Source organism: Bombina bombina, chromosome 11 (genome assembly GCF_027579735.1).
Source record: "Bombina bombina isolate aBomBom1 chromosome 11, aBomBom1.pri, whole genome shotgun sequence".
Taxonomy (NCBI): Eukaryota; Metazoa; Chordata; class Amphibia; order Anura; family Bombinatoridae; genus Bombina; species Bombina bombina.
In genome coordinates, this window is record NC_069509.1 from 108,463,505 (window position 1) to 108,485,262 (window position 21,758).

The 21,758-nt window shown below is 39.5% G+C and overlaps 1 protein-coding gene across 1 annotated transcript in view; it reads right to left on the reverse strand.

Annotated features, from left to right (window-relative positions):
• The window catches only part of DNAAF5 (dynein axonemal assembly factor 5), a 288,383-nt gene that overhangs the window by 41,691 nt on the left and 224,934 nt on the right, over positions 1-21,758 (reverse strand). Inside the window, exon 11 of the mRNA XM_053695125.1 lies at positions 8,843-8,999. Within this exon, the coding sequence (XP_053551100.1) occupies positions 8,843-8,999 (157 nt within the window). The remainder of the gene's footprint in view (positions 1-8,842; positions 9,000-21,758) is intronic.

Genomic DNA, 21,758 nt, shown 5'->3' on the forward strand with positions numbered 1-21,758 from the left:
GAGATGAAGGGAGTGGGAAGAGTATTTAAGCCTTTGGCTGGGTTGTCTTTGCCTCCTCCTTTTGGCCAGGATCTTATTTCCCAAAAGTAATGAATGCAGCTGTGGACTCTTTCCATTTATGAAGAAAAATGGTTTAGCCCATCCCCTTCTGTTTATTTGTATATGTTTATTTAACCCCTTAAGGACCGGGCCTTTCACTCCATTTAAACAGAAATAGAGCCTTGTTTTTTTTTTTTTTAATTTACCTATCAAAACTATATGGGATATACATTCCTACCAGGAGGGGCAAAGTTTCCCAAACCTCAAAATGCCTATAAATACACCCCTCACCACACCCACAAATCAGTTTTACAAACTTTGCCTCCCATGGAGGTGGTGAAGTAAGTTTGTGCTAGATTCTATTTCTTCTGTGTTTTCAGAGGTTTTCTTTCCAATTCCCCATACTAGGGAATGGAATAGGCTGAGAATTTTCTTTTATTACTTCTTCAAAGGTTTTAAACTATATTCTTTGCCAGCAGTTAAATTCAATTTGGAGGGTTCTCCAATTTATTGGGGCTATCTCTAATTCTACTAATTATGCTATTGTTTCTATAGCAAAATAGTATTTATTTTCCTTTAGATAGTGGTATCTTATTTATGGAAAATTATTTAGTTTCAGGTACTTTTCTTGGTCCTGTGATTTATTTGGATATTGCAATTGCTTCATTTTCTCTGTTTACTTTAAGATCAAGTATCAGATTATGATTTATTTTAGCATTGTTAAAGGGACAACATTTACTAGACTAGGTGCTGTTGCATTTGTCTTGTTGTTTTGCATTTATTGTTTATGCAAATCCACTGTATTGGCTGGTCCTTTAAACTGGACTATCATGCTAATAATTTCATTTGTGTCTTCATTTTATTGAATATTTTCGCAAATGAGGGTTAATCTATGTCTTTAGCTTTTTTAGCTAGAAGAATTTTGTGATTTTTAAAAAAAATAAATAAAAAATCCATATTTCTTTTGTTCTAAGATAATCAATTATTTGTTTTATAATTGGATTCAATTCTTAACTGTTACTCTGGGCTTCAAGATTGAGTTCTAAGACTAAAACTTTAAGCTTATACTAGTTTGGTTGTTCTTATTAAGGAACGAATTCCTGAGTTCTTTCCCAAGTAACATGTTTATAATTGGAGTTCGAAATCAGCTCCCTAATATTGCGATGTACGTGCCGTATTCCAGCTTGGCTGGTAAGGGGCAGGTTAAGACTTCTTTGAAATTTATTTTGTCCAAATTTCTTTGATTTTATTCCAGTAATGCTAACACTTTCTTTAACTGTTTTTCTGTCCTATATATTTTGGGTACTGTTGAAGCATGGCTGGGCACCCATGGGGTTCAAGCGCTGCTCAGACCTGGAATCTTCTGGGGTATTTCTTCCAGTTCCTTTTGAGGAACCGGGTTTTGGAGTTTTATTCAAACTATTTTGCCTTTTTATGGTCATTGATAGCATTATTTGTTTTCATTAGATACAATAAATGCATATTTTCATTTTTCTGTTTTCATTCAGATTATTTTCTGAGGATGCGGAATCTCATATGATTCACTTACTCTTCAGGACATAGTTAGAGGATCTTTTTTTCAAAAGCTCTTGATTCCTCACACAAGGGTCACCTTTTTTAGGTTTCCAGATAGTTTGTGTCACTGTCCTTGTCTCTATCAGACAAGGGATAATTTTATTGGGTTCCGTCTATCGGTACCTTTAGTCTCTATTTTTTCCTTCAGTTGCTATATATGCATAGAAGTTTTAGGTCTTATGGCCACAGCATTGGATTCAATTCCCTTTGCTCATTTTCACTAGAAAGAACCTTTCCAGTCTTTTATAAGTGTTGTTTCTTCAAGAACATGGTTGGAGGATCAATTTACCAAAAAGTTTGTTTGATTCCTCAGACAAGGGTAACCTTTTTAGGTTTCCTGATAGATTCAGTGTCCTTGACTCTGTCTCTGACGGACAAGAGACGTCTGAAATTGGTTTCAGCTTGTCGAAACCTTCAGTCTCAATCTTTCCCTTCGGTAGCTTTATGCATGGAAATTCTAGGTCTTTTGACTGCTGCATTGGACGCGATCCCCTTTGCTCGTTTTCACATGCGACCTCTTCAGCTTTGTATGATGAACCAGTGGTGCAGGGATTATACAAAGATATCTCAATTAATATCTTTAAAACCGATTGTTCGACACTCTCTGACGTGGTGGACAGACCACCATTGTTTAGTTCAGGGGGCTTCTTTTGTTCTTCCAACCTAGACTGTGATCTCAACAGATGCAAGTCTGACAGGTTGGGGAGCTGTATGGGGGTTTCTGACAGCACAAGGGGTTTGGGAATCTCAGGAGGCGAGATTACCAATCAACATTTTGGAACTCCATGCAATTTTCAGAGCTCTTCAGTCGTGGCCTCTTCTAAAGAGAGAGTCGTTCATTTGTTTCCAGACGGACAATGTCACAACCGTGGCATATGTCAATCATCAAGGAGGAACTCACAGTCCTCTGGCTATGAAAGAAGTCTCTCGAATACTTGTATGGGCGGAATCCAGCTCCTGTCTAATTTCTGCGGTTCATTTCCCAGGTATAGACAATTGGGAAGCGGATTATCTCAGTCGCCAAACGCTACATCCGGGCGAATGGTTTCTTCCCCCAGAGGTATTTCTTCAGATTGTTCAAATATGGGGACTTCCAGAAATAGATCTGATGGCTTCTCATCTAAACAAGAAGCTTCCCAGGTATCTGTCCAGATCCAGGGATCCTCAGGCGGAAGCAGCGGATACATTGTCACTTCCTTGGAAGTATCATCCTGCTTATATCTTTCCGCCTCTAGTTCTTTTTCCAAGAATCTAAAGGAGCGTTTGTTTATTCTGCTGGTGGCTCCAGCATGGCCTCACAGGTTTTGGTATGCGGATCTTGTCCGGATGGCTACTTGCCAACCGTGGACTCTTCCGTTAAGACCAGACCTTCTATCGTAAGGTCCTTTTTTTCCATCAGGATCTCAAATCCTTAAATTTGAAGGTATGGAGATTGAACACTTGATTCTCAGTCATAGAGGTTTCTCTGACTCCGTAATTAATACTATGTTACAGGCTCGTAAATCTGTATCTAGGATGATATATTATCGAGTCTGGAAGACTTACATTTCTTGGTGTTCTTCTCATCATTTTTCTTGGCATTCTTTTAGAATTCCTAGAATTTTACAGTTTCTTCAGGATGGTCTGGATAAAGGTTTCTCTGCAAGTTCCTTGAAAGGACAAATCTCTGCTCTTTCTGTTCTTTTCACAGAAAGATTGCTAGTCTTCCTGATATTTATTGTTTTTTACAAGCTTTGGTTCGTATAAAACCTGTTATTAAGTCAATTTCTCCTCCTTGGAGTTGGAATTTGGTTCTAGGGGCTCTTCAAGCTCCTCCGTTTGAACCTAGGCATTCGCTGGATATTAAATTACTTTCTTGGAAAGTTTTGTTTCTTTTGGCCATCTCTTCTGCTAGAAGAGTTTCTGAATTATCTGCTCTTTCTTGTGAGTCTCCTTTTCTGATTTTTCATCAGGATAAGGCGGTTTTGCGAACTTCATTTTAATTTTTACCTAAGGTTGTGAATTCTAACAACATTAGTAGAGAAATTGTAGTTCCTTCATTGTTTCCTAATCCTAAGATCTCTAAGGAAAGATCGTTGCATTCTTTGGATGTAGTTAGTGCTTTGAAATATTATGTTGAAGCTACTAAGATTTCCGGAAGACTTCTAGTCTATTTGTTATCTTTTCTGGTTTAAGGAAAGGTCAGAAGGCTTCTGCCATTTCTTTGGCATCGTGGTTAAAGTCTTTGGTTCATCATGTTTATGTTGAGTCAGGTAGAACTCCGCCTCAAAGGATTACAGCTCATTCAACTAGGTCAGTCTCTACTTCCTGGGCATTTAGGAATGAAGCTTCGGTTGATCAGATTTGCAAAGCAGCAACTTGGTCTTCTTTGCATACTTTTACTAAATTCTACCATTTTGATGTGTTTTCTTCCTCAGAAGCAGTCTTTGGTAGAAAAGTACTTCAGGCAGCTGTTTCAGTTTGATTCTTCTGCTTATATTTTCAGTTTTTTTCATTATGAGATTTAAACTTTGTTTTGGGTGGGTTTTCAGCGGAATTGGCTGTCTTTATTTTATCCCTCCCTCTCTAGTGACTCTTGCGTGGAAGATCCACATCTTGGGTATTCATTATCCCATACGTCACTAGCTCATGGACTCTTGCTAATTACATGAAAGAAAACATAATTTATGTAAGAACTTACCTGATAAATTCATTTCTTTCATATTAGCAAGAGTCCATGAGGCCCACCCTTTTTTGTGGTGGTTATCATTTTTTTGTATAAAGCACAATTATTCCAATTCCTTATTTTTTATGCTTTCGCACTTTTTTCTTATCACCCCACTTCTTGGCTATTCGTTAAACTGATTTGTGGGTGTGGTGAGGGGTGTATTTATAGGCATTTTGAGGTTTGGGAAGCTTTGCCCCTCCTGGTAGGAATGTATATCCCATACGTCACTAGCTCATGGACTCTTGCTAATATGAAAGAAATTAATTTATCAGGTAAGTTCTTACATAAATTATGTTTATATATATATTTTAGTAGACAACCCAAGGTATTGACTTTTGGTATATTTAAAGCCACAATTTCACTACCAAATAAAAAATAATTGTTAACTATTTCACAAACACTAGGTTTCTCACTGAAATTATTTACAAACAGCTTGCACAATTATGGCACAAATTGTTGTAAAAGCTTCTTTGGGATCCCCTTTGTTCAGAAATAGCAGATATGTATGGCTTTGCCATTGCTTTTATGTAATTAAAAGGCTGCTAATTGCAGCTGCACACCACACAGTTAATTTTAGCTTTAGTATAGAGATTAGCCTCCCACCTGACACTTCCCACCCCCTGATCCCTCAAAGGAAAATGAGACCAGTGTTCAATTATATCTATTACACAAGACCAGTCTTAAACCAGCTTCTGTAATGATTTTTAAGGATCAACTTATCTCAGCCAACAGAGAAAAAAGATCCATCTGCTTTAGGGGAGGAGCTAACTAGTGACATGCAAATAGCACTGGAAATTACAATGTTCTAGTTAGCATACAGAAATATGTTAAAAACATAAATTATGCTTACCAGATAATTTAATTTCCTTCTGTATAAGGAGAGTCCACAGCATCATTCCTTACTTAACCTGGCCACCAGGAGGAGGCAAAGGCACCCCAACCAAAGCCTTGAATACCTCTTCAACTTCCCCCATCCCCCAGTCATTCTGCTGAGGGAACAAGGAACAGTAGGAGAAATATCAGGGTATAAATAGTGCCAGAAGAAAAAAAATAATTTAGAGGGCGGCCCATCGGAGAAAACTGGGGGGTGGAGCATGGACTCCTTATACAGAAGGAAATGAAATTATCTGGTAAGCATAATTTATGTTTTCCTTCTTAATATAAGGAGAGTCCACAGCATCATTCCTTACTGTTGGGAAAACTATACCCAAGCTCTAGAGGACACTGAATGATAACAGGAAGGACAAAAAGAGAGGCGGACCCTAATCTGAGGGCACTACAGCCTGCAAAACCTCTCTCCCGAAAGCTGCTTCCGCCGAAGCAAAAACATCAAACTTGTAAAATTTAGAAAAAGTATGTAAGGAGAACCAGGCAGCCACCTGCCCAAGAGGAAGCCACTGCTCTAGTAGAATGAGTGGTAATCCTCTGAGAAGATGTATGTCCCGCTGTCTCATAAGATAAGCGGATAACACTCCTTAACCAAAAAAGATAAGGAAGTCGAAGAGAACTTCTGACCCTTACGCTTCCCGGAATAGAAAACAAACAAGGCAGAAGTTAGTCTTAAATCCTTAGTAGCCTGAAAATAGAACTTCAAGGTGCGAACCACGTCCAAATTACGAAGCAAACGTTCCTTCAAAGAAGGAGGATTGGGACACAAAGAAGGAACCACAATCTCTTGACTGATGTTGCGGTCTGACACGACCTTAGAAAGAAAACCAAACTTTGTACATAGGACAACCTTATCAGAATGGAACACCAGATAAGGAGGCTCATATTGCAAGGCAGTAATCTCAGATACTCTGCGTGCAGAAGCAATAGCCAATAGAAAAAGAACCTTCCAGGACAACAATTTAATGTCAACCGAATGCATAGGCTCAAACGGACCCCATTGCAAAACCTTCAGAACAAGATTTAGACTGCAAGGAGGAGCCTTAGATATAAACACAGGTCTGATCCTAGTCAGAGCCTTAACAAAGGACTGCACATCTGGAAGCTCCGAAAGCCTCTTGTGCAGTAAAACAGACAGGGCTGAAATCTGTCCCCTCAGGGAACTGGCAGAGAGGGCCTTCTCCAGTCCATCCTGGAGAAACGATAGGATACTGGCAACCTAAACTTTATGCCAGGAAAAACCATGCTCTTCACACCAGAATAAGTAGGCTCTCCACACCTTATGATAGATGAGATGGGTAACCGGTTTATGAGCTTGAATGAGAGAATCAATAACTCTCTCAGAAAAACCTCTTTTGGCTAGGACTAAGCATTCAATCACAACGCAGTCAGCCTCAGAGAATATAGATTTTGATGAATGAAAGGACCTTGTTCCAGCAGATCCCTGCAAAAAGGTAACTTCCACGGAGGAGATGATGACATCCCCACCATATCCATGAACCACATCCTTTTCAGCCACGATGGAGCAATCAGTATCACTGAAGCCTGCTCCTGCTTGATGCGGACCACTACACGAGGAAGGAGTGGTAACGGCAGGAAAAGGTAAATTAGACTGAACCTCCAGCAAGAGCGCCCAACAGGCCTGAAATGAAAAGCCAGAAGCATTAGCATTTAGGCGAATAAGTTGCATGTGTGCATCACAGATAAAAAAAATTAGCAATTCTCAAGGTCTTAATTCTTTCCTGGAAAACGTTGAGGTGACCCTCCACCTAGATTAATTCCGATAAGGAGTCGCAGCAGTAGGTAGCTGCTGCAGCAACAGCCGCTGACGGTTGAAACAAATATCACGTATGTTGAAACATCTTTCTTAGAAGAGTTTCCATCTTTTTATCCATCGGCTCTCTAAACGACGAGCTATCCTCAAGCGGGATAGTAGTGCATTTGGTAACCGTGGAGATAGCGCCATCCACCTTAGGGACGGAACCCCACAACTCAAATTGAGAGTCTGGGACCAGGAATAATTTTTTTAAAGATAAACGAAGGGGAAAAGGAAGATCCAGTTCTGTCCCATTCATTCTTAATAATGTTCGCCATCATTACAGGCACAGGAAAAAGTTAAACGCACTACCCTGTCCTTGTAAACTCTGTCTAATTTAGGAATCAAAGGTTCATCAGGCAGCTTGGCCTCTGGAACCTCTAATGTAGACAGGACTTCCTTTAGAAGAAAACGTAAGTGTTCAATCTTAAATCTAAAGGCTGGTTCCTACGCAGCAGGAGGCTTAGAGGCAGCAGACTCCGTCCCAGAAAGTTCATCCTCTGAAGCCTCAGAGTGCAACTCTGAGCAGTTAAATCCAAAAAACTACATGATGACCCCGGGGCAGGAGAGCTATGTTTAACCTAAAGGTAAATCACTGAGGGCCTCAGACACCGCCATTTGTAACTGTAAGTAAAATTTGGTGGTAAAAGGCCCCCTCCAGATGGAGGATTAAGCGTGCTACGGGAAGCTGTGTGTGTAGAAGTAAGAATAACGTTGTCAAGGCATGTTGAACATAATTGAGAGGGCGGGCATACAAAAGCCTCCTCACAATATAAACAGGTATTACTATTTGGAATAGAGGGAGTACCCTCTAATATATCAGAATCCTCCATAGCTTAAACTAATGACAGCAGGACACAGAAAAAAAAAATCTTTATTTCTCAAAAACGGCACCTTTATACTCACAATGGCTGGGGCTTCTCCGACAGCCAGCTCGGTCAGGAAAGAAGACATGAAAGCAAGACAACTCCTGGTCACATGGTGCGCAAGGCAGGATCGCCCCTGCTATGAGAAAAAACGAACCAAGTTACAAGCTGCGCAGCACTCAAAGTGAAAGTAAAAACCTGTGCATTCCAGCCACATAACAAACAGCCTATAAACCCAATAAAATTTCACACAAAAAGCAGCATAAAATCAAAGCATCACATTTGATTAATCCCCACTGTTCAATAATCCCCCTCAGGAGATATTAACCCATGATTCATTTAAGATAAAAGGAGCCACACTGAATCCATGCTGTGGAACAGAAACACAGCCTCTCAAGTGTGACAGTCTTGTAGCATCGCTCCTGACATGGACTTGAGTAAGAAAACAAACAGGCAGTGAAACTCGTCAACACTGATTGCTTAGGAGCTGTTGGGTTCGCAGAAAGACTCTCCCTGCATCTCCAGACTCTAACTTTCGTCAATGCTCTCACTGAGAGGCTGACAAGACTACTTAAAACTCCAGTCCCAATCGAAGGGCAGATATAGGAACTATTCTGAAATCTTCTGACACTTCTCTGCCATCCTCCTGAGAGAAAAGGCAAAGAATGACTGGGGGATGGGGAAAGTGGGAGAGGTATTTAAGCCTTTGGCTGGGGTGTCTTTGCCTCCTCCTGGTGGCCAGGTTCAGTATTTACCAAAAGTAAGGAATGATGCTGTGGACTCTTTCCATCAAAAGAAAAGGAAATTATCAGGAAAGCATAATTTATTTTTTTAAGAAGGAAATGACACCTTACATCAAACTTGCAAAATGCAGCCGTAGGGATCTTCAAGACAGAAGTCCTCTACATACCAACTGTGTCTAAAACAATGTTCATATATTGAAAACATTACCTGGGTATATTTTGTTCAGTTTATCAGGGTCCAGCTGATGTTTACAGATGCTCAGAAGAGTCCTGATAATGCGACAAGACATTAGCCGGCTGATCTTTGATTCTTCCTCCAGTGTGGTGATCACTTGAGACATCAAAACATCTTGTACCTGCAAAATCTAGAGCCACAATGAGTGGGGTTAAATAAAATAACTTGCATGTATTATACCAATGAATATTTTTTTTTTTTAAAGTTTTATTATGTCATCAACAAAATACACAGCATGAAAAACAATCTGTACAACCCATGTCAGACATCCATTCCCGTCTGTCCATGGTTGTTTACAACTGCAAATTTTACTTAACACAGGAAGAGACATGGTTACTAAGAACAGAACAAAAGGAAGGGTGCAACAAAAAACAAAAAACACCAGGGAAACAAATACGGATATACATTCAAAAACAGAATCAAATTCCAATTGTACGACCAGCTTATTATAGACATCGAGCCACCTACTTGGTCTCTTACATGTGAGGCTCTTTGCTTACATCCTATCAACCCATATTAGGTTGTGTTTTATAATATAGTCTGACTAGCTCTCACCTACCCGGTATTACTAGGGCTTCTATTTTCCACCCTACTTGTCAAGGAGAGCATGCGATCTAATTAGCATTTTTTGCTTGCAAGGTTCTTTGCTTATGTCCTACCTGCCAAAGATAGCTTATATTTAATTCAGATCAAGTACAAAAAGCTCTCGCCTGCTCGGGACTATCGCAGGGATGATCTCTTGCTAATATTGCCCTGACTGCTGGTTTGTGTGGGTTGAGCGTAGAAGTGGGGGAAGGAAAAAAAAATTAACATTTAATGTACATTTTATAATAAAATGTCACACAGTCTGTGTATATAGCTTTAAATTTGTTTGAATAGTGCTAGGTCACTTATCTCAAGAAACTGGAAGTCTCAGTATGTACCTCTGGAGCAGGCTTGGCATACCAGGACAACCAAGCTCCTTAACCTGGAGGAATTTAGTTACTTTACACAACAAAAGCTAGATATCTATAAATATATAACATTTTTTCCTGGGAACGGTATAGTAGATGGAGTATAGGCTTGGATGAGGGTGACGTCCACTCCCCTCCCCCACAGGTTCTCACAACATACACTGTCCAGGTACACAGCGTCCCTTTTCCCTTTACCCTCTTTCCTAACCCTCTTCCTCCATTTTTTTACTCCTCTAATTAGAATTACCATACCCCCCCCCCCCCCCAACAATAGTAAACTAAATATCTCAGAACCTAAATATCTCAACTGTGATGAAAACCTCTTTATCTAAATACTCTGGGTATCAAGTTCCTTATTAAAAGGGACAATTAAATAGGGCATGTACTTTTTTTTAAACAACTTTCAAATTTACTTTTATCACCCAATTTGCTTGTTCTCTTGGTATACTTTGTTGAAAGTTAAACCTAGGAGGCTCATATGCTAAATTGTTAGAACTTAAAGGCCGCCTCTAATCTGAATGCATTTTGACAGTTTTGACCACTAGAGGGTATTAGTTCATGTGTGTCATATAGATAACATTGAGCTCACACGCATGAAGTTACCTAGAAGTCAGCAATGATTGGCTAAAATGCAAGTCTGTCAACAGAACTGAAATAAGGGGGCAGTTTGCAGAGGTATAGATGCAAGGTAATTACTGACGTAAAACGTGTATTATTATAACAGTGTTGGTTATGCAAAATTGGGGAATAGGTAATAAAAGGGATTATCTATCTTTTTAAAACAACAAAAAATCTGGTGTTGACTGTCTCTTTAATAATTCACTCAATTGTTTCAAGTTTAGTGCAAAACACGTGTTATTTATGTTATGTGCCTTATGTAACCGTTTGACACTTAATAAAAATGTATAAACAAATAAAATATATCTAGCCCTTATTTTTATTGGTGAGTTTAATTCTTAATAAAGGGGACACTGCTATAAACAGACAACAGTTATCAACTCTAGTGCAGTTAAAAGGAAAATGAAATTTCCTGTATTCTATTGGTATACTTTGTTGAAAAGCAGGTTCAGGAGCAGTAAGGACTACTGGAAGCCAGCTGCTGATGGGTGGCTATGTACATACGTCTCTTCTCATTGGCTTACCAGATGTGCTCAGATTAAAATCAGTGAAAATCATAGAAACTGACAAAAGCCTTTGAAAGGCTGAACTAGGCTTTTCTAATGCGCATTAAGTTTGACAAAAAAATAATATATTCATTTAAAGCTTGCTGCAATATGTTAGGTAAGTAAATTTAAAGGGTACAATATGTAACCATATGTAAGCTTTAAGTTTGTGCACGACTCTACTGGGAATAAATAATTTGCATACAATTTTGCTTAACCCTCTCTGGAGGTAAATTTAAAGGGACATAAAACCCTAAATTTTTCTTTCATTAAAGGGACATAATACTCATATGCTAAATCACTTGAAACTGATGCAGTATAACTATAAAAAGTTGACAGGAAAATATCACCTGAGCATCTCTATGTAAAAAAGGAAGATATTTTACCTCACAAAGTCCTCAGCTCAGCAGAGTAAGTTCTGTGTAAAAAGTTATACTTCACCTGCTCCCAGCTGCAGGTAAAAATAAAAAAAAATGAAGAAATGAACAGCAGCCAATCAGCATCAGCAGTGCTGAGGTCATGAACTCTTACTGTGATCTCATGAGATTTGACTTAACTGTCATGAGATTTCATAGTAAGCTTCCTTTACCTGATTGGTGAAATAATATGAGAATTCACGAGGCTCATCCTTTCAGCTGTCCTAGGACAGACACACTAATATGCTGCTTAGAAATCCTTTGCAATGGGAGGTGGCTACTGAGGAACTTTTGAGGTAAAATCTTTCTTTTTTACATAGAGTTGTTCAGGAGATATTTTCTAGTCCGCTTTTTACAGCTATGCTGCATCACTTTCAAGTGTTTAAACATTTGGGTATTATGGCCCTTTAATTAGATAGAACATACACTTTTAAACGACTTTCAAATTTACTTCTATTATCAAATCATCTTCGTTTTCATGTTATCCTCTGTTGAAAATCAGGGATGCAAGCTCAAGAGAATGCACAAGACTGCAGCACTATACGGAAGCAGTTTTGCAACAATGTTATACATTAGCAAGAGCACTAGATGGCAGCACTATTTCCTGTTATGTAATGTTCCTGAATTTGATAATAGAAGCAAATAGGAAACTTTTTTTTTAAATTGTATTCTCTAAAAAGAATGAAACATTTTGGGTTCCATGTCCCTTTAAATTACATGCAGAATTGCGAGGTCAAGACACTCTTATTTTTGGTAACTGGTACAGTTATACACAGTTTTCACACTTTATAAATACACATAAGGAAAAAATCTAAGATTGTCATGATACACTCATGACGAGTAGTTAATACCTGGATTAGCTACCCAGCAGAGGTGGTATGCCTCAGCATTGCCAGGGATAATCTGAACTGTTCTTTCTTTGTGTTTGTAAGGAATGCAGTGGTCTAAAGACCACCCCACTCCTCCTGGTTCATGGTACCCTCTTGGTACCTTGGTTTAGAGACTTGCATGGAATGTTTTAATGGTAAATTAGCACAAGGGTGGTGGTTTTGAGAAGACAAAGGGAGACAGATATAATTGAATGTAACAGAAAACGTATTCAGAACTAGCCTAGGACAAGAAGCAGTAACATCTAAGGGAGTTCTCCACAGACCTACTGAAACTTTGGTAAAAAGTGTATGGTGTGTTTATTTTATGTCCCCTTTAATTTTTAAAGAACTGTACCTTTGCGTATTCTATTTTTATAATTTGGCACTGTGTAACTTGTATTTTTATTTTATGATTAAACATATAATAACCTAATTCTGTCTTTGGGCTCTAATATCTGAATTCACACTCTGTTAAGACAAAGTTAAAGGCACGTTACCTAACTGTTGTGTGAGTTATTGGGTTTCCAAGGCACCCTTATTCAAAACTCTTGGTTCAAAACCTATTCAATACCCCTGAGAAAACAATATTCTGAATCCCCCCCCACCAGTTGAACTGGTTTAAAGGCCGCAGCTTCATGCAGTCTTAGGGGCTGAAATTAGATTAATAAGGCTTGGATTTATTTAAATTCGGAGAAAAATCTCAAATTAGAGCATGAGGCCTTAGGGGAATGAAAAAACAATTGGGAGCTTAAAAATTACCGTTCGATTTCTTATCTTGGGGCAGAAAAGACCCCCTTTCCCCCAGTAATAGAGAAGATAATAAAATCCAATAGAAAACCTAAAAAAATTACTATTCTAAAATAATAAGATAGTAATCTAAATTTAAACACCATCAGAGATTTAAAGGGACACTGAACACAAATTTTTTCTTTTGTGATTCAGATAGAGCATGAAATTTTAAGCAACCTTCTAATTTACTCCTATTACAAAATTTTCTTCATTCTCTTGGTATCTTTATTTGAAATGCAAGAATGTAAGTTTAGATGCCGGCCCATTTTTGGTGAACAACCTGAGTTGTTATTGCCGATTGGTGGATAAATTGCATCCACCAATAAAAAAGTGCTATCCAGAGTCCTGAACGAAAAAAAAGCTTAGATGCCTTCTTTTTCAAATAAAGATAGTAAGAGAACGAAGAAAAATTGATAATAGGAGTAAATTAGAAAGTTTCTTAAAATTCCCTGCTCTATCTGAATCACAAAAGAAAAAAATTGGGTTCAGTGTCCCTTTAAGCCATAAAACTTTTCTAGAAAAAATGGCTAAAAACATAGATTTAATATCAATTAAAATGACATAAAATATAGCATCACAAATGAAATGATTAGCATGTTAAAGTAAAAGAACAATGCTTAGACAATTCAAAATCTGATAACTAAACTGTCCAACCAAAAAGAAATGGCAGGTTTAAAAATATAGCCAATATGTAAAAAACATAATTTATGTAAGAACTTACCTGATAAATTCATTTCTTTCATATTAGCAAGAGTCCATGAGCTAGTGACGTATGGGATATACATTCCTACCAGGAGGGGCAAAGTTTCCCAAACCTCAAAATGCCTATAAATACACCCCTCACCACACCCACAATTCAGTTTAACGAATAGCCAAGAAGTGGGGTGATAAAAAAGTGCGAAAGCATATAAAATAAGGAATTGGAATAATTGTGCTTTATACAAAATCATAACCACCACAAAAAAGGGCGGGCCTCATGGACTCTTGCTAATATGAAAGAAATGAATTTATCAGGTAAGTTCTTACATAAATTATGTTTTCTTTCATGTAATTAGCAAGAGTCCATGAGCTAGTGACGTATGGGATAATGACTACCCAAGATGTGGATCTTTCCACACAAGAGTCACTAGAGAGGGAGGGATAAAATAAAGACAGCCAATTCCTGCTGAAAATAATCCACACCCAAAATAAAGTTTAACGAAAAACATAAGCAGAAGATTCAAACTGAAACCGCTGCCTGAAGTACTTTTCTACCAAAAACTGCTTCAGAAGAAGAAAATACATCAAAATGGTAGAATTTAGTAAAAGTATGCAAAGAGGACCAAGTTGCTGCTTTGCAGATCTGGTCAACCGAAGCTTCATTCCTAAACGCCCAGGAAGTAGAAACTGACCTAGTAGAATGAGCTGTAATTCTCTGAGGCGGAGTTTTACCCGACTCAACATAGGCAAGATGAATTAAAGATTTCAACCAAGATGCCAAAGAAATGGCAGAAGCTTTCTGGCCTTTTCTAGAACCGGAAAAGATAACAAATAGACTAGAAGTCTTACGAAAAGATTTCGTAGCTTCAACATAATATTTCAAAGCTCTAACAACATCCAAAGAATGCAACGATTTCTCCTTAGAATTCTTAGGATTAGGACATAATGAAGGAACCACAATTTCTCTACTAATGTTGTTGGAATTCACAACTTTAGGTAAAAATTCAAAAGAAGTTCGCAACACCGCCTTATCCTGATGAAAAATCAGAAAAGGAGACTCACAAGAAAGAGCAGATAATTCAGAAACTCTTCTGGCAGAAGAGATGGCCAAAAGGAACAAAACTTTCCAAGAAAGTAATTTAATGTCCAATGAATGCATAGGTTCAAACGGAGGAGCTTGAAGAGCTCCCAGAACCAAATTCAAACTCCAAGGAGGAGAAATTGACTTAATGACAGGTTTTATACGAACCAAAGCTTGTACAAAACAATGAATATCAGGAAGAATAGCAATCTTTCTGTGAAAAAGAACAGAAAGAGCAGAGATTTGTCCTTTCAAAGAACTTGCGCACAAAGCCTTATCTAAACCATCCTGAAGGAACTGTAAAATTCTCGGTATTCTAAAAGAATGCCAGGAAAAATGATGAGAAAGACACCAAGAAATATAAGTCTTCCAGACTCTATAATATATCTCTCGAGATACAGATTTACGAGCCTGTAACATAGTATTAATCACAGAGTCAGAGAAACCTCTTTGACCAAGAATCAAGCGTTCAATCTCCATACCTTTAAATTTAAGGATGTCAGATCCTGATGGAAAAAAGGACCTTGTGACAGAAGGTCTGGTCTTAACGGAAGAGTCCACGGTTGGCAAGAGGCCATCCGGACAAGATCCGCATACCAAAACCTGTGAGGCCATGCCGGAGCTACCAGCAGAACAAACGAGCATTCCTTCAGAATCTTGGAGATTACTCTTGGAAGAAGAACTAGAGGCGGAAAGATATAGGCAGGATGATACTTCCAAGGAAGTGATAATGCATCCACTGCCTCCGCCTGAGGATCCCGGGATCTGGACAGATACCTGGGAAGTTTCTTGTTTAGATGGGACGCCATCAGATCTATTTCTGGAAGTTCCCACATTTGAACAATCTGAAGAAATACCTCTGGGTGAAGAGACCATTCGCCCGGATGCAACGTTTGGCGACTGAGATAATCCGCTTCCCAATTGTCTACACCTGGGATATGAACCGCAGAGATTAGACAGGAGCTGGATTCCGCCCAAACCAAAATTCGAGATACTTCTTTCATAGCCAGAGGACTGTGAGTCCCTCCTTGATGATTGATGTATGCCACAGTTGTGACATTGTCTGTCTGAAAACAAATGAACGATTCTCTCTTCAGAAGAGGCCAAAACTGAAGAGCTCTGAAAATTGCACGGAGTTCCAAATTATTGATCGGTAATCTCACCTCCTGAGATTCCCAAACTCCTTGTGCCGTCAGAGATCCCCACACAGCTCCCCAACCTGTGAGACTTGCATCTGTTGAAATTACAGTCCAGGTCGGAAGCACAAAAGAAGCCCCCTGAATTAAACGATGGTGATCTGTCCACCATGTTAGAGAGTGTCGAACAATCGGTTTTAAAGATATTAATTGAGATATCTTCGTGTAATCCTTGCACCATTGCTTCAGCATACAGAGCTGAAGAGGTCGCATGTGAAAACGAGCAAAGGGGATCGCGTCCGATGCAGCAGTCATAAGACCTAGAATTTCCATGCATAAGGCTACCGAAGGGAATGATTGTGACTGAAGGTTTCGACAAGCTGTAATCAACTTTAGACGTCTCTTGTCTGTTAAAGACAGAGTCATGGACACTGAATCCATCTGGAAACCCAGAAAGGTTACCCTTGTCTGAGGAATCAAAGATCTTTTTGGTAAATTGATCCTCCAACCATGATCTTGAAGAAACAACACAAGTCGATTCGTATGAGATTCTGCTAAATGTAAAGACTGAGCAAGTACCAAGATATCGTCCAAATAAGGAAATACCACAATACCCTGTTCTCTGATTACAGACAGCAGGGCACCGAGAACCTTTGTAAAAATTCTTGGAGCTGTAGCTAGGCCAAACGGCAGAGCCACAAACTGGTAATGCTTGTCCAGAAACGAGAATCTCAGGAACTGATAATGATCTGGATGAATCGGAATATGCAGATATGCATCCTGTAAATCTATTGTGGACATATAATTCCCTTGCTGAACAAAAGGTAAGATAGTCCTTACAGTTACCATCTTGAACGTTGGTATCCTTACATAACGATTCAATATTTTTAGATCCAGAACTGGTCTGAAAGAATTCTCCTTCTTTGGTACAATGAAGAGATTTGAATAAAACCCCATCCCCTGTTCCGGAACTGGAACTGGCATAATTACTCCAGTCAACTCTAGATCTGAAACACATTTCAGAAATGCTTGAGCTTTTACTGGATTTACTGGGACACGGGAAAGAAAAAATCTCTTTGCAGGAGGTCTCAACTTGAAACCAATTCTGTACCCTTCTGAAACAATGCTCTGAATCCAAAGATTGTGAACAGAATTGATCCAAATTTCCTTGAAAAAACGTAACCTGCCCCCTACCAGCTGAGCTGGAATGAGGGCCGTACCTTCATGTGGACTTAGAAGCAGGCTTTGCCTTTCTAGCTGGCTTGGATTTATTCCAGACTGGAGATGGTCTCCAAACTGAAACTGCTCCTGAGGATGAAGGATCAGGCTTTTGTTCTTTGTTGAAACGAAAGGAACGAAAACGATTATTAGCCCTGTTTTTACCTTTAGATTTTTTATCCTGTGGTAAAAAAGTTCCTTTCCCACCAGTAACAGTTGAAATAATGGAATCCAACTGAGAACCAAATAATTTGTTACCCTGGAAAGAAATGGAAAGTAAAGTTGATTTAGAAGCCATATCAGCATTCCAAGTTTTAAGCCATAAAGCTCTTCTAGCTAAAATAGCTAGAGACATAAACCTGACATCAACTCTGATAATATCAAAAATGGCATCACAGATAAAATTATTAGCATGCTGAAGAAGAATAATAATATCATGAGAATCACGATGTGTTACTTGTTGCGCTAAAGTTTCCAACCAAAAAGTTGAAGCTGCAGCAACATCAGCCAAAGATATAGCAGGTCTAAGAAGATTACCTGAACACAGATAAGCTTTTCTTAGAAAGGACTCAATTTTCCTATCTAGAGGATCCTTAAACGAAGTACCATCTGACGTAGGAATAGTAGTACGTTTAGCAAGGGTAGAAATAGCCCCATCAACTTTAGGGATCTTGTCCCAAAATTCTAATCTGTCAGACGGCACAGGATATAATTGCTTAAAACGTTTAGAAGGAGTAAATGAATTACCCAAATTATCCCATTCTTTGGAAATTACTGCAGAAATAGCATTAGGAACAGGAAAAACTTCTGGAATAACCACAGGAGCTTTAAATACCTTATCTAAACGTTTAGAATTAGTATCAAGAGGACCAGAATCCTCTATTTCTAAAGCAATTAGTACTTCTTTAAGTAAAGAACGAATAAATTCCATTTTAAATAAATATGAAGATTTATCAGCATCAACCTCTGAGACAGAATCCTCTGAACCAGAGGAATCATCAGAATCAGAATGATGATGTTCAGTTAAAAATTCATCTGTAGGGAGAGAAGTTTTAAAAGATTTTTTAAGTTTACTAGAAGGAGAAATAACAGACATAGCCTTCTTTATGGATTCAGAAACAAAATCTCTTATATTATCAGGAACATTCTGCACCTTAGATGTTGAAGGAACTGCAACAGGCAATGGTACTTTACTAAAGGAAATATTATCTGCTTTAACAAGTTTGTCATGACAATCAATGCAAACAACAGCTGGAGGAATAGCTACCAAAAGTTTACAGCAGATACACTTAGCTTTGGTAGATTCAGCACTTGACAGCGATTTTCCTGTAGTATCTTCTGACTCAGATGCAACGTGAGACATCTTGCAATATGTAAGAGAAAAAACAACATATATATAAAGCAAAATTGATCAAATTCCTTAAATGACAGTTTCAGGAATGGGAAAAAATGCCAAAGAACAAGCTTCTAGCAACCAGAAGCAATAAAAAATGAGACTTAAATAATGTGGAGACAAAAGTGACGCCCATATTTTTTCGCGCCAAATAAGACGCCCACATTATTTGGCGCCTAAATGCTTTTTGGCGCCAAAAATGACGCCACATCCGGAACGCCGACATTTTTGGCGCAAAATAACGTAAAAAAATGACGCAACTTCCGGCGACACGTATGACGCCGGAAACGGAAATAGAATTTTTGCGCCAAAAAAGTCCGCGCCAAGAATGACGCAATAAAATGAAGCATTTTCAGCCCCCGCGAGCCTAACAGCCCACAGGGAAAAAGTCAAATTTTAAGGTAAGAAAAATGTTAAATTAAAATGCATTATCCCAAATATGAAACTGACTGTCTGAAAATAAGGAAAGTTGAACATTCTGAGTCAAGGCAAATAAATGTTTGAATACATATATTTAGAACTTTATAAACAAAGTGCCCAACCATAGCTAGGAGTGTCACAGAAAAACAGAATTTATGTTTACCTGATAAATTACTTTCTCCAACGGTGTGTCCGGTCCACGGCGTCATCCTTACTTGTGGGATATTCTCTTCCCCAACAGGAAATGGCAAAGAGCCCAGCAAAGCTGGTCACATGATCCCTCCTAGGCTCCGCCTACCCCAGTCATTCGACCGACGTTAAGGAGGAATATTTGCATAGGAGAAACCATATGTTACCGTGGTGACTGTAGTTAAAGAAAATAAATTATCAGACCTGATTAAAAAAACCAGGGCGGGCCGTGGACCGGACACACCGTTGGAGAAAGTAATTTATCAGGTAAACATAAATTCTGTTTTCTCCAACATAGGTGTGTCCGGTCCACGGCGTCATCCTTACTTGTGGGAACCAATACCAAAGCTTTAGGACACGGATGAAGGGAGGGAGCAAATCAGGTCACCTAAATGGAAGGCACCACGGCTTGCAAAACCTTTCTCCCAAAAATAGCCTCAGAAGAAGCAAAAGTAACAAATTTGTAAAATTTAGAAAAAGTGTGCAGTGAAGACCAAGTCGCTGCCTTACATATCTGATCAACAGAAGCCTCGTTCTTGAAGGCCCATGTGGAAGCCACAGCCCTAGTGGAGTGAGCTGTGATTCTTTCAGGAGGCTGCCGTCCGGCAGTCTCATAAGCCAATCGGATAATGCTTTTAATCCGGAAGGAGAGAGAGGTAGAAGTTGCTTTTTGACCTCTCCGTTTACCAGAATAAACAACAAACAAAGACAAAGTTTGTCTGAAATCCTTAGTAGCTGCTAAGTAAAAATTTGAGAGCACGAACTACATCCAAGTTGTGCAACAAACGTTCCTTCTTTGAAACTGGACACAAAGAAGGCACAACTATCTCCTGGTTAATGTTTTTGTTAGAAACAACTTTTGGAAGAAAACCAGGTTTAGTACGCAAAACCACCTTATCTGCATGGAACACCAGATAAGGAGAAGAACACTGCAGAGCAGATAATTCTGAAACTCTTCTAGCAGAAGAAATTGCAACCAAAAACAAAACTTTCCAAGATAATAACTTAATATCAACGGAATGTAAGGGTTCAAACGGAACCCCCTGAAGAACTGAAAGAACTAGGTTGAGACTCCAAGGAGGAGTCAAAATTTTGTAAACAGGCTTGATTCTAACCAGAGCCTGAACAAAGGCTAGAACATCTGGCACAGCTGCCAGCTTTTTGTGAAGTAACACAGACAAGGCAGAAATCTGTCCCGTCAAGGAACTTACAGATAATCCTTTTTCCAATCCTTCTCGAAGGAAGGATAGACTCTTAGGAATCTTAACCTTGTCCCAAGGGAATCCTGCAGATTCACCCCAACAGATATACCAAATTATGTGGTAATTTTTCTGGTTACAGGCTTTCAGGCCTGAACAAGAGTATTAATAACAGAATCTGAGAACCCTCGCTTTGATAAGATCAAGCGTTCAATCTCCAAGCAGTCAGCTGGAGTGGGTCGAACGGACCTAGAACAAGAAGGTCTCGTCTCAAAGGTAGCTTCCATGGTGGAGCCGATGACATATTCACCAGATCTGCATACCAAGTCCTGCGTGGCCACGCAGGAGCTATCAAAATCACCGACGCCCTCTCCTGATTGATCCTGGCTACCAGCCTGGGGATGAGAGGAAACGGCGGGAACACATAAGCTAGTTTGAAGGTCCAAGGTGCTACTAGTGCATCCACTAGAGCCGCCTTGGGATCCCTGGATCTGTACCCGTAGTAAGGAACTCTGAAGTTCTGACGAGAGGCCATCAGATCCATGTCTGGAATGCCCCACGGTTGAGTGACTTGGGCAAAGATTTCCGGATGGAGTTCCCACTCCCCCGGATGCAATGTCTGACGACTCAGAAAATCCGCTTCCCAATTTTCCACTCCTGGGATGTGGATAGCAGACAGGTGGCAGGAGTGAGACTCCGCCCATAGAATGATTTTGGTCACTTCTTCCATCGCTAGGGAACTCCTTGTTCCCCCCTGATGGTTGATGTATGAACTTGGCCCTCGCTAGCTGAGGCCAAGCTTTTGAGAGCATTGAATATCGCTCTCAGTTCCAGAATATTTATCGGTAGAAGAGATTCTACCCGAGACCAAAGACCCTGAGCTTTCAGGGATCCCCAGACCGCGCCCCAGCCCATCAGACTGGCGTCGGTCGTGACAATGACCCACTCTGGTCTGCGGAAGGTCATCCCTTGTGACAGGTTGTCCAGGGACAGCCACCAACGGAATGAGTCTCTGGTCCTCTGATTTACTTGTATCTTCGGAGACAAGTCTGAATAGTCCCCATTCCACTGACTGAGCATGAACAGTTGTAATGGTCTTAGATGAATGCGCACAAAAGGAACTATGTCCATTGCCGCTACCATCAAACCTATCACTTCCATGCACTGCGCTATGGAAGGAAGAGGAACGGAATGAAGTATCCGACAAGAGTCTAGGAGTTTTGTTTTTCTGGCTTCTGTCAGAAAAATCCTCATTTCTAAGGAGTCTATTATAGTTCCCAAGAAGGGAACCCTCGTTGACGGAGATAGAGAACTCTTTTCCACGTTCACTTTCCATCCGTGAGATCTGAGAAAGGCCAGGACAA